This window comes from Octodon degus, unplaced genomic scaffold (genome assembly GCF_000260255.1).
Source record: "Octodon degus isolate 3935 unplaced genomic scaffold, OctDeg1.0 scaffold00037, whole genome shotgun sequence".
Taxonomy (NCBI): Eukaryota; Metazoa; Chordata; class Mammalia; order Rodentia; family Octodontidae; genus Octodon; species Octodon degus.
The window spans coordinates 4,916,189-4,930,383 of NW_004524613.1; the positions used below are offsets into that span (position 1 = coordinate 4,916,189).

Genomic DNA, 14,195 nt, shown 5'->3' on the forward strand with positions numbered 1-14,195 from the left:
GTGCCAGTCTTCAGGCCCATGGATTTAATGGTGGAGGCCAGTCCACGAAGAATATTTGCCAATGCTCATACATACCACATCAACTCCATTTCTATTAATAGTGACTAGGAAACTTATTTATCTGCAGATGATTTGTGGATTAATCTTTGGCACTTGGAAATTACAGACAGGAGTTTTAATATTGTGGATATCAAACCTGCCAATATGGAAGAGCTCACAGAAGTGATCACAGCTGCAGAATTCCATCCCAACAGCTGTAACACATTTGTGTACAGCAGCAGTAAAGGCACCATTCGACTCTGTGACATGAGGGCATCTGCCCTCTGTGATAGGCATTCTAAACTGTTTGAAGAACCTGAAGATCCCAGTAACAGGTCGTTTTTTTTCCGAAATCATCTCTTCTATTTCTGATGTAAAATTCAGTCATAGTGGTCACTATATGATGACTAGAGATTATTTGTCAGTCAAAATTTGGGATTTAAATATGGAAAACAGGCCTGTGGAAACATACCAGGTGCATGAATACCTCAGAAGTAAACTTTGTTCACTGTATGAAAATGACTGCATATTTGACAAATTTGAGTGTTGTTGGAATGGATCTGACAGTGTTGTCATGACTGGATCTTACAATAATTTCTTCAGAATGTTCGACAGGAACACAAAGCGAGATATAACCCTAGAAGCATCACGAGAAAACAATAAGCCCCGCACGGTTTTTAAGCCACGCAAAGTCTGTGCAAGCGGCAAGCGAAAGAAAGATGAAATAAGTGTTGACAGCCTAGATTTCAAGAAGAAAATCCTTCATACAGCCTGGCATCCCAAGGAGAATATCATTGCTGTAGCTACTACAAACAATCTGTATATATTTCAAGACAAAGTGAATTAGGGTCGGCATTCCTAGCAGAAGAGCCCACTTCCTGCTTAGTTGAGATAGTTGAATCTAGCATTCATACCTATAAAAGAGAGAGGTCCATTGTGGCACCCCTTCCAGTGTTTGACAGTGTGCCATTCGACAACACATGTTTATAGCTACATGGAGAAAACTCTGGATCCCTCCCTGGTGTTCTTTCTCCATGTCTGCTAGCCATTTAGGTAAGGGTAGGGCACTTTTAATTTAAATGACTTCTTGCACTATCTTGCCTAATGGACTAGATTGGACTGTGTCAACATTGATTTACTCCACTTTTTATGCCTTCCATTGTGATGACATCAAACACAGTGAACGCCTTCAGTCATGCTATGGGATTTAATTGTGTATCCTCATTACTGTATCATTTGTGGGGTACACCCTTTCCCCTTTTTTAAATTAAATACAGCTCATTCTTACTGTGGCTTGTAGCATTCCTCCTCTCCAGCCTCCTGGACTCTTCCCCCTCATCTCTCTTACCCTTGCCCCTTCCACCCAGTCTTGGTGGTGGTATATATAAAAAAAAAAAAAAAAACAAAAGAAAGCACACAAAATGAAAATTGGGGTCAATGGTAAAGGGGGTATATGTTGCGAACAAATGTTTAATAACAGATGGCTGTAATCACTCCTTGCCATGTCTGGCAACGAAACTAAGAAAAAAAAACTACTACTGAATAAAAGTGACAAAGAATGGAGCATCTGGTTTTCTTTTTTTATTTTTATTTTTATTTTTTTTTTTAAATCTACCTCTTTAAGTCAATATTTTGTGTCATATACCCTTGGGTGCAGTTAAATGAAATGGTTTCCATTGTTTTAATGATATTTTTTGTTATTTTTTTAACAAATGTTCTTTTTCATGGAGGAGAGGTATTGGTTCTGTGTGAACGTGTTCTGAATATATATTGGTATTAAGGATTTCATGATCTATAAATGCTACTAGAGATACATTACTGTAGTTCTGACAGTATTGGATACATTGTATCTATACTTTAACTCATCTGTTAATGAAATTACTGTAAATGAGAGCCTAATTTGTAGAACTTCATTTTTAAAGACTTTTTATAGTGTTTAGTTTTGTTTTTGCCTTAACTAAATACTAAGTGAAAGAGTTAAATGTTTTTTTAACAACTTTAAACCTTTTTGTCAGTCATACAAGAGCAGAAAACTAACATCTAGTAATTTCATAGATAAAAATTGACACTACACCAACTGCTTTTTTTTTTTTTTTTTTGTATTTTACTGCTATCAAATCAGAATCAAAATGAAATGTAATTTGCCATAGATATTTTTCTTGGTTTTTGTTCTCCAAAGCCTATATTAAAGACAAACCTTTAAAGATACAGTGTTCATAAAGTGCTTACTGGACTTCAGCTGCTGCCTCAAAGATTCAGATCTCTAAGCGACTGCATTTCCTTAAGTGGTGATATCCAAAGATGAAGAGGACTCCTGGTTTTATAGTGGGATGCATATTTGTCAGTCCTGCAGAAGCTTTAATGGAGAAAAGATGGACTTTATTTTTAAAAGATGAATCGAACAGGCATTTATATTGTATAGAATGGTAGTATATTTTGGTTGAGCAGTAATATGACAACCTGAATATTACAGAGGACTCTGGAGTGCTTGTATTCCCACTATCTATTGTTCTTCGGTAATGAAAAATAATTCCATCATAATTTCCTCTCCATTATACAAATAATTATGTCTTGTAAATTAAGTTTTTAGCACACAGGAGAAATTTTATGTAATAAAATTACTGTATCTTTTGCAAAAAAAAAAAGACTATAAATAAATAAATGAATATAAAATGCAAGCACTGACAGTAACTCCTTAAACTCAGGCACGTGGGATGGCAGTTTGTAGCATTCCTGTGAGCGCTCAGAGCTGGGAACATTAATCATTTTACAGAAGAAGAAACTAAGGTTTGAATACACACTAAATCATCTGTCAGTGGTAAGCCAGAGCCTGGGATTTAATGTCCTCACATCCATGTAGACAGACCACTGTCCCAGAGGTCCTTTGCTATGACTGAGCTAGTCATGGGGGCAGTACCCAGGTGATGGAAGAGGAAGGTCCAGGAGGAAGACAGAGATTGGTGTCCCCTCCCATGCTGACCTGAGGCCTAGACTGGGTAGTTCCCCCCACATCCTGAAACAATAGCAACCATTTCTATTATTACCTTCTATTATTACCTTTGGTGTTGAGAGGCTGACTGGGCAGTTGGGCAGTTTTCCCTCCACGTCTTTCAATCAGTTGCAGTCAGATGGCAGCTGGGCTGGATTCATTACAAAAGCTTCCTCACATGAGCATGTGTCAACTGTGATCAAGGCTGGGCCCTCAGCAGCAAGAAACCTACACCTTGCCTCTGCATGTGGCTTGGACTTCCTCACACCTAAGTACCAAAGGTGAGCGCCTGAGACAGAGCCAGGCAGAAGCCTCTCAGGATCCAGCCCTGGAAATCAAAGGGCAGGATTTTATTATAGGTGGACAAATATATAATGAACAGTACAATGTCAGATGTTGAGTACTGTGAGAAAAAAATGAGGGTGACTTGGGAGACGAGAGATTCCTTAGAGAGGAGGTCAGGGAGGCTTTTCTAGGGGACAGAGAACTGAGTGCCTGTGGATATTGGAGGGAAGACACTGCAGGCAGAGGTAACTGCAAAGAAAAGGCCTCTAAGGAGAGCGAGGCTGGCACATTCCGAGAGTGGCAGTGGCTGCTGAACAACAATGAGGTGTGCTGAGGCCAGAGCAGAACTGCATCAGGGAGCTGGCTGGCGGAAGGCCCAGGACCTTTAGGGAGTACAACTCTCCCCCCTCTCCCCTTCTTTCTCGTGGTCCTACAAGTGAGCTTCCTAGTGCAGCTGTAACAAATGGCCTTGAAACGACAGCCATTAATTTCTCACAGCTCTGGAAGTTAGAAGTCCAGATCAAAGAGTTAGCAAAGAGCTACACTCCTTTGGGCGAATCTAGAGCAGATCCCACCCCACCCCCAGCTTCTGCTGGCTCCAAGATGTCCCTGGCACGTGGGAGCACTGTGTGTGTCTCTTTTAGAAGGGCACTTAAGGTCAGGTTTAGGGTCCACTCAAGCTAATTCAGAATGACCTCATCTCAAGATCTTCAACTTGATTAGATTTCTGAAGATCTTTTATCCAAGTAAGGTCTCAATCAAAGGTTCTGGGGGTTAGGATGTGAATGTATCTTTTTGGTTTATTTTTTTGATTTTGGTGCCAAGAACTAAACCCAGGGCTTCCAGCTTGCTAGGCAAGCATTCCACCGCTGAGCCAAATTCGTAGCCCCCTAGATGTATCTTTTTGAAAGCCACATTTCAGTACAAAATTTTATTAAGATCTAAGGCAGGCCCAGATGAATCTGAGTTTCAGTTCCACCCTTGGAAAAATGGGCAATAGCACAGTCTCTGAGGAATAAAAAATGACTATAAATTATTTCATAGTACCCCACGTATACTATGTATTCCATTTTGGGTTGTTTGTGGGGGAAGGTGTTGGCCTCCACCATAGGCCAGCCTATTAAAACATTTTTAAAGCCTGTGTGGAATAAAGCCTTAATAGGCACCATGGGAGTCAAAATTGAAGAAAAAGGTCCAGTGTTAGGTTCCCCACCTGAGGTTACTTGGTGAAAAGTATCTGCCTCGGGGCCAGGGAGATGGCTCAGTGGAATAAGCGTTTCCCTGTCAAGCGCAAGGGCCTGGGTTCAATCCCTGGTTCCGCAAAAAAAAAAACAAAAACAAAGACAAACCAAAAGTATCTGCCTCCTTCACTCTGAATCAGAGTTAAAAACACAGTTAACTGAAAACACAGTTCAAGAAATGATTTCACATCATAAGATTGGCAAGAACTAGCAAGTGTTCATTTAGAAGTTTAAAAAAAAGCCATGGACTCAGAGATTTCCAAAATATATATATGCAAAGACATATCCAGAATACATAAATAATGCCTAAAATGTCAGTGAGAAAGTCCCATAAAAGGGGACCAGAAACATAGCTGAGCGGTACAGTGCTTGCCTGGCAAGTGCAAGGTCTCGAATTAGTCCTGTCACACACACACACACACACACACACACAAAATCCCATAAAAGAGGAAGAAAAAAGTGTTGAAATTGTGTGTGTGTGTGTGTGTGTGTGTGTGTGTATTTGAGACAGAGTCTCACTATGCAGTTCAGGCTGGTCTTGAGCTCACTTTGTAGCCCAGGCTGGTCCAGAACTTGCAACAATGGGCTCAAGTCTTAAACAGGCTCTGCACAAGTAGCATGTCTAAAGTCAGGTGTGGTGGCACACACTTGTAATCCCAGAACTCAGGAGACTGAGGCAGGAGGATTGTTGCGAGTTTGAGACCAACCTGGGCTACAAAGTGAGCTCAAAGCCAGCCTGAACTGCACAGCACGACCCCGTCTCAAAAAGGCAAAAATAGGGGCCGGGGAGATGGCTCAGTAGAATAAGCGCTTGCCTGGCAAGCACAAGGGTCTGAGTTCAATCCCCAGTTCCGGAAAAAAAAAAAAAAAAAAGACAAAAATAAAAAATAAAACAAAACAACAAGTAGCATGACTAAGCAACAGAATTATTTCTTGTTCCTGATAACCAAAATGATCCCAACAGATGCATTCTTCCTATTCATGTCTTTTGAGGTTCATGCTACTTGGTCTTTGCTTTGCTGGTTCTGTCAGCTCCTCCTTCATTCACTGTAGACCCTGGCTCCAGCCTTGCACCCCTGCTCTCCCTCCCAAGCCCTGTCATCCCTCTGTCATTCCTTGAGTTTGACCCATCCTCCACACTGGCTTCCTCATTCCTTGCTCTTGGGTGATCATCCGTGACCTTCACCTGTACTTCATACCAGCCACTCCTCTGAACCCACACCCTGACCTTATCATCCTGCTGGCACTAGTCCCAGATTTGGCTGTAAAAACCCAACTAAAAATGTGTGTTAGCACAGAGGGATGCTAGGATCTGGTTTGCACAGGAATCTGGAGATAGGCAGGCTCCAGCTGAATTCAGTTCATTTCACCACAGACCAGGTTCTTTCTCACTCTTCTTTCCGCTGTCCCCACACATGGTATCTGTCACCATGCTGGTTCTCCCCACTATCTCACAAGATGTCAGTGTTTTTTTGTTTTGTTTTGTTTTGTTTTTGCAGAACTGGGGGTTGAACTCAGGCCCTTGTGCTTGCCAGGGAAGCACTTATTCCACTGAGCCATCTCCCAGCACCCCCCCCCACTAGCTCACAAGATGGTTACAGCTTTACAATAATGTCTGGAGGCACAAGGGACCTCTTCTTCCTTCCATCAATTTGTAACACAGAAGGAAAACTTTCCCAGATATGTCCCTCCCCTCACACTGCCTGATAGTAACCTCCTCATGATCAGGGTCACCCCTCCTACTCATGCCTAAGTTCGATGTTCCTGTGTCAGCAAGTATAGATTCCACTTCACAGAACAGAAAGGAGGGAATAAAAATGGGTCAAAAAAGAAATATGCAAAGCATGTAGATGTAGGCTTGGAGGAAGAGTATCCAGGACTGATATGGCAGATTCTTGCTATCATTTGAAACCTGGAATTTATCTTTCTGGTCTACCATTCTTGGTATGGCTTCCATTAAGGTCATCACATAGTCCAAGATGACTGCTTTAATTCCAGCCTTTTTTTGTTTTGTTTTGTTTTTGCGGAGCTGGGGATTGAACTCAGGCCCTCATGCTTGCCAGGCAAGCGCTTATTCTAGCAAGCTATTTCCCCGGCCCCAGTTCCAGCCATTGTACCAAGCAGAAGAGAGGAAGAATATAACACCTCTTGTCCTCTAATATCTCAGAAATCCATCACAATGTCCCACTTTACTTTGGTCAGACTTAGTTTACACTAACACATCTATTTGCAAAGATGCTAAGAAAATGTTTGTTTTGTTTTGTTGTTTGAGACAGAATATTTCTATGTATTCCAGGCTGGCCTTGAACTCAACATGCTCCTCCTGCCTCAGCCTTCTCCATGCACTATCACACCTGCTTAAAAAACAAAGTCTTTTGTTTCATGAACCTGGTTAAAAACTAAAGCACCTGGTTAAAAACTTACTGTTACACTCTTCTCTGGCCCAAACTTCCTTTCCTTGATTTCTGGAAACATAAGAAAAGAAATATGATTTGGTGCCAGACAGATGTGGACTTGAATCCTTCCTAATTGCCAAGTTAATTGAACTGTCTGAGCATTGGTTTTTTTTGTGTTTTTTTTTTAATTTTATTTATTTATTTATTTATTTATTTTGCGTGTGTGTGGCCAGCTCAGCCCACCAGGGGCGGGGCTGGCTGGCATGTGGTGCTGGGGGATTGAACTGTAGTCCCTGTGCTTTGCTTGGCTTAGTTTGTTCTAAGTAGGTGCTTTAGACCACTGAGCCATCTCACCAGCCCTGAGCATTGGTTTTTGCAGCTAGGAAGTGAGGATAGTCAAGGTGTTGTCTAAGAATGGTTGGTAATTCCAGCACTCTGGGAGGCTGAAGCAGGAGGGTCACAAATTCGAGTCCAGTCTGCACAATTTAGCAACTTAGCAAGATTCTCTCTCAAAATAAAAGGGGGGGGGGCTAGGACTAGCCAGGGATATAGCTCAGCAGCATAATGCCTATCTGGCAAGCACTAGCCTGAGTTTTATTCCTGGTATCATTGGGGGTGAGGAGGGTGGGGGTGACACTGGGACTGTAGCTCAATACAAAGGCTCTGTCTCCAGTATTAGGGAGGAAAAAAATGACCTCCCTGGTTGCAGAAGTAGAAAACTGGCCAAATAGTAGGACAGGAGGTTTCTTTGACTCATAGAAAGCCACAAAAGAAAAGTGATTCACGTCAGTTTCACTGATTCTATGTCCTGGCTGGTGTCATGGGGGCTCCTGGCCCTTCGTAGCTGTGGACTTGTGAACACCTTGCTCCATGAACAACAGCACCGAGCTGTCCTCTCAGGGGGAATGTGCCAGGCTCTTCACTGTGTGCTGGAATGTTCTTTGTTTGTTTGTTTGTTTGTTTGTTTTGAGACAGGGCTTCACTATGCATTTCAGGCTGGCCTTGAACTTGCAGCAGTCCTCCTGCCCCAACCTGTTGAGTGCTTGGGTTACAGCCATGCACCACCACCCCCAGCAATGTTTCATAACTAAAGCACAACTATTTAGTGAGTGTCATTTATTGAGCATTTATTGTTTAATAAGCACTTTCTGAGTGTTAGTCACATAAATGATATTCCCTCTCACCCTCACAATTTTATATGACATTAGGATTACTATCTTTTTTTTTCTTTCTCTTCTTCCTTTTTCCTGGTTCTGAAGGTCAAACCCAGACCTTGCATGTGCCCAGCCACTAAGCCACACTCCCCATCTTAGAATCTTTTTCTAACAAAGGAAGAAATCAAGACTCCAAGAACAGACAGCTCATCCAAAGACCTATTACAAAGACAAGAAACAAATTCAGGTGTGTTCCAAATCCTGTGTGCATCTGGGATAGTTGATAGGGGAGTAAGCTAGAAAGTCCTTTAGGAAGAAAGGTTAATGGCTGGGGAGATGGCTCAGTAGAATAAGCGCTTCCCTGGCAACAAGTGCAAGGGTCTGAGTTCAATCCCCGGTTCCGCCAAAAAAAAAAAAAAAATTAAAGAAAGCAGATTAGGAAGAAAGGTTAAAAAGTATCACTGAAAAATGTAATGATCAGAAATGCTGGCCTTCAACTCAGAGTTACACTGTGGCAGTCCAGCCCAGGGACATGTCCAGACGGACTTCAGGAGGGGCCGGGTGTCCACCTGGGCATCATTTGCAATGGAGAAAACAGGAAACTACATGTCCACCAACAGGGAAATGTATTAAATAAACTCTGTTATTAGGAAGGCAGTGAAAAGGGCAATGTTCTAAACGTGGACTCAAAGTTCAAACACTTCCTCTCTCAGTTAATACACAGTCATGCATCATTTAATGATGGAGCCATCCTGAGAAATATGTCATTGAGCAATTTTGTTATTGTGCAAACTTCACAGGGTATTTATGCAAACCTAGGGGGCATAGGTCAGTTGCTTGACGTGGCTTCTTGATGCAATCAAGGGACAGATAAAAGCTGGCTGTGGTGCCACATACCTGTGATCACAGCACCTGAAAGACTGAGACAGGAAGATCACTGTGAGTTTAAGGTCAACCTGGTTTACATGAGTGAATTTACATTAGTGAGTTTGGAGCCAGCCTGGAATACATAGCAAGACCTGTTTTAAAAAAAAGAAAAAGAGGGGTCGGGGAGATGGCTCAGTGGAATAAGCGCTTCCCTGGCAAGCACAAGAGCCTGAGTTCAATCCCCGGTTCCGCCAAGAAAAAAAGAAAAGATGCAAGCAGTTTAACAATAACCCACAACCATCAGACCAACTAAGATGCAAACAAACAAAAAAGTCAAGCATGGTGGTATACGTCTCTAATCCCAGCACTCAGGAGGCTGAGAAAGGAGGATCAATGCAAATTCAAAGCCAGCCTGGACTACAAAGGCCACCCCAAAGTGCATAGTGAAACTCTATCTCAAAAAGACCAAGTTTTGGGGGCTGGTAAGATGGCTCAGTGGTCTAAAGCACCTACTTAGAACAAGCTTAGCAAAGCACAGGGACCGCGGTTCAGTCCCCCAGCACCACATGCCAGCCAGCCCCGCCCCCTGGTGGGCTGAGCTGGCCACACACATACACACACAAATAAATAAATAAAATTAAAAAAAAAAAAGACCAAATTTTTTTTTTAAAAAGAGAGACCGATAAACATGAGATGTACAAGGCTGACGCCAATGTAGCTATTTCACTGTAAACTCCTTTGGGAAGGACACTGGGGGTTGAACCCAAGGCCTTCACGCTGAGCTATATCCCTCACTGGTTTTGTTTGTTGGTTTGAGACAGTCTCACTAAGTTGCTAAGTATCCCAGACTGGGCTCTGATTTGTGATCCTCATACCTCAGCCTTCCAGAAGGTTGAGATTACAGGTGTCCACCACCTCACCTGGCTCAGTGAGTGTTGTTTTGTGTTTTTTTTTTAACAAGTAGAAAGCATATGTTTTAAAATAATGATAAGAATCACAAATATACAAAGCAGTAGCACAGTCATTTATTATCAAGCATTATGTACTCTACATACTCGTATGGGTGGCACTCTTATGACTCACGGTGCAGTAGGTTTGTTTATCCCAGGATCACCACAACACAGGAATAATGTATTTGCTATAAGCAAGGGCTGCCACACCACTAGGTAATAGGAATTTTTCCAATTCCATTACAATCTTATGGGACCACTGTCATTTTTATCATTAACCAATGTCATTTCCATCATCAACCAGAATATTATTGCAATATTCCACACATGACTGTACTTAACCTCTCGAGATTTCATTTTCCTTCTCTTTAATAAAATGGATAAAATGCTTGGGAGGCTGAGGCACGAGGATCACCAAGGCCAGTCCGGGATATATAGTGATGTCTAGGTCACCCTAGACCACATAGCAAGACACTGTTTCCAAAAAAAAAATTTTTTTTAATGGAAAAAAATGCTAGTGAGCTCAAGCTGTAAAGTTGAAATGACATGTGCACATGAAGCACAAAAGACAGGGCCTGGTGCCTTGCAGACACAAGGGTGTATCTGGGATACTGGGAGGCAGTTAAAAAGTACTCATTATTCTTTATGTACTTATGTAGAAAAGAAATCTCTAAGACATAGGACTAATTAGGAAAAGCTAGTCACAGTACAGCATGACCCTCTTGGATAATAAAAGAGTAAATGTCCCCATATTTATGCCTTAAAACACACATAAAAATAAGATTGGGGTGGGCAGGGAGATAGCTCAGCAGAATAAGCACTTGGCTGGCAAGCGCCAGGGCCTGAGTTCAATCTCCAGTCAAGATCTGGAGGCTGACAAAGGAGGATGGCTGTGAGTTTGAGGCCAGCTTGGGCTAGATAGTGAATGAAGGCCAGTCTACATAGCAAGTCCTAATTATCTCAAAACATAAAAATAGGGGCTGGGGTTATGGCTCAGTGGTATAAGCATCTGCCTGATAAACACAAGGTCCAGAGTTCCAGCCCTGGTACTGCAAAAACCACAAAATAAACAAACAAAAAATATTAGCCCAAAGACTGGTGAGATAGCTCAGTAAACTAAGCACCTTCTTAGGCAAGCTCAGGGACTAGGGTTCGATTCCCCAGCTCTACATGCCACGCCAGCCCCACCCCCAGGCGTGCTGAGCTGGCCACTGAGACTGGGCATGGTGGTGCATGCCTGTAATCTCAGCCCTGGGGAGGCTGAAAACAAAAGGTTCTCATGGTGGTGCATGCATGTAATCCCAGCACTTGGGAGGCTGAGGCAGGAGGATCACCATGAATTTAAGGCCAACCCGAACTATATAGTGAGAGCCTGTCTCAAAAAATAAAAAATAAATAAAAAGAGGGGTGGGTAAAGAGGAATTTTGCTTACCCCCTGGGCTTGGTCACTTCCTAGCAGTGTGATCTAAGGAAAGTATATTCACCTCTGTGTGAAGTTTTCCCCATCTGTAATATGGGAGGATTGCTTCCAGTTCAACGCCAGCATGGGCTACAAAGTGACTTGAAGAGCAGCTTGAACTGCATAGTAAGACCCTGTTTTATTTTATTTATTTATTTATTTATTTATTTATTTATCTGAATTTCTTTCTAAAGAACTGAGCTAGGGTCAGGCCCCCTAGACCCTGTTTTAAAAAGACAGAAAAACAGGGGCTGGGGAGATGGCTCAGTGGAATAAGCGCTTCCCTGGCAAGTGCAAGGACCTGAGTCCAATCCCTGGTTCCGTAAAAAAAAAAAAAAAAAGGCAAACAAAAAAAGATACATTGCCATTGCGCCCTTTCAAATTACTCCTCCTTGCTTTAAACATACTTTTCCCATTATTCTTTTTTTTTTCTTTTTCTTTCTTTCTTTTTTTTTTTTTTTTGAGATAGGATTGCACTATGTAGTTTAGGCTGGCCTGGAACACAAACTCAAACTTGCAGGCATCCTCCTGCCTCACCCTCCCAAGTGCTAGCGTTCCAGGTACTCAGCATTTCCAATATTCTTATCATTTTGTTTTCTGTTTCTTTGAGACAGGGTCTCACTATATAGTTCAAGCTGGCCTTGAACTTACTATGTAGCCCAGGCTGGCCTCAAGTTTGTGGTAATCCTCTTGCCTTAGCCTCCCAAATGTTGGGATTACAGGCATGTACCACCATAGCTCTTTCCAAAAACAAAAAACAAAAAAAACAGCTCCAGACATTTTGTTTTGTGAGTGTCTTTACTTGCACTGAAGTGGGTAATTCAATGTCCTGGACTGCTTCAAGATATTTGCCTTTCTTGGTCACTTTCGTTTTGGGGAGGAGCCATAAGTCACAGATACTAGCTTCAGCAAATAAAATAGATGAGGACACATCTTAATGTTTTTACGAGCATGCTCTTCTGGTGGATTGCACTCAATACATATTTTTTTTATCATATTTCATAAAGATACTCATGAAAGAAGACTTCCAGAACTGCTTCACAACATGACCAGAAATGATGGGATGAGTGTGTTTATATTAAGGGGGAGTGTTTGAGGGTGCTTGATGGCAAGGTGTCTTTTACTGCAATAAGTTTTAAAAATTTAGACATTCATTGTATATTTTTATCATCCTTGTATATCACCCTATATTTTTTTTTTAAGTGCTAGGCATTGAATCCAGGGCATTTGCACTAATCTATGTCTACAGCACTTTTTTTTTTTTTTTTTTTACTTTTTACTCTGAAACAGGGTCTTAACTCACTAGGTTGCCCTGGTGGGGCTTTTGTTTCATCTTTTTGAGATGAGGTTTCCCTATGCAGTTCATACTGACCTTAAACTCATGTATATAGTCCAGGCGTGCCCCAAAATCACAGTGATTCTCCTGCTTCAGTCTCTCGAGTGCTGGGTTTACAGGTGTACATCACCACGCTGAATTGGCCCTGTAATTTCTTCAAATGCAGCGATTAGGTTAGGACTTGTCATCTGCTGTTAATGAACCCCAATTTCAAAGATATTATTAAAAGGCAAACAAAAATATGGGCCCTTAAGCACCGAAATTAGAAATGATCCCCTCTCCTCAGTTTTTTAAAATGCTACTATACTGTAGAAGAAGTTTAAGAGCATTTTCCTGCGATAATTACTTTCGAGTTTTATGAGAGGGGAGGATCATAAATGTCAAATTCTCTACACCATCTCTCATTCCCTTTGTTCCCCGACAAGGGCTGAGTCAGCCTGTTGGGTGACCCGGGGCCTGCCCTGGGGGGAGGGGAAAGGCCACACAACTGAGTCCTTTGAGCTTCTCCCCTGCCCCGAGGGCAACAGCATCTGGAAAAGGTCCCGGATCTCTGGGGGAACAATGGTGCCAGCCAGCTGCTGCGAAACAGAACGGAACGGCCCGGCCTGGCCTGGCCTGGCCTGGCCTGGCCTGGGTGCAGAGCAGCGCCCCTTGCTCCTGAGCGCTCTGCTGCACTTCCGCAAAGGTCGGAGGCAGGCAGGTGGACAGCGAATCCCCGTATTCTCAGTGGCAAAATTCATGCACGCAGTCTCCCAGCCAGGGGACTGAAGAACGTGAAATTAAACCACCCAGTGTAAGATGAGAAGCAAAAAATCCCCGAGGGACTCTACTTTGGCAAAGGTCCTGCAGTAAATCAACAACACAGACAAGATCCCAGGTTCTCTTTGACACAGCAGGTCCTCCAAGCGTGCCTTGTGCAACCTCTCACAAACATGCCCCAGTTTTGAAGCTTCCATGAAGTGTGTGCCTGACACATCAGATAGCATCTGATTTTCTGATCATTGGAATTTGAAACAGGATCTAAAGTATGAAAGTCTTCAGGGCAAGCGAGACTTGTGGACCCCTGCCTATCCCAATTCCTTCCAGCCAGTGCTTACCACAACCCCGAGTTTACAGGCTACCTGTGATACTTCAAATACATGTGACCCTGGGGAAATAACTGTCCATGTGGTAGTGGCCCCCCAAGTCCCCTTCAGTGTTTCATCCATGGTATCCTTCCCCTGTGTAGGCAGTCTCCTCTCAGGATGAATAGGCTGACCTCAGAGATTGTAGGAGTGACAGTCGGCCTTCTGAGGCTAAGTCGGGACAGACACTGCCACTTAGGCCTGTGTCTTTTGGATCACTTGCTTGGTGAGGAGCAGCTGCCTGTGGTACAGAGACTGGGATGCTCAAGTAACCCTCACGGCTCGGGACTTAGTTGTTTTCTGCTGCTATACCAATACTATAGACTGCAGAAATGGAAAGCAACAGAAGTTGACT

The 14,195-nt window shown here is 42.7% G+C and overlaps 1 protein-coding gene across 1 annotated transcript; it reads left to right on the plus strand.

The window, feature by feature from the left end:
* The first annotated feature begins 6 nt into the window (after positions 1–6).
* LOC101563236 (serine/threonine-protein phosphatase 2A 55 kDa regulatory subunit B alpha isoform-like) lies at positions 7–1,602 on the plus strand. The gene is given in 2 exon segments (XM_012514693.2): positions 7–378; positions 380–1,602. Coding segments are annotated over 2 exon segments (867 nt in total). The 5' UTR covers positions 7–18; the 3' UTR covers positions 887–1,602.
* The last annotated feature ends 12,593 nt before the right edge of the window (positions 1,603–14,195 follow it).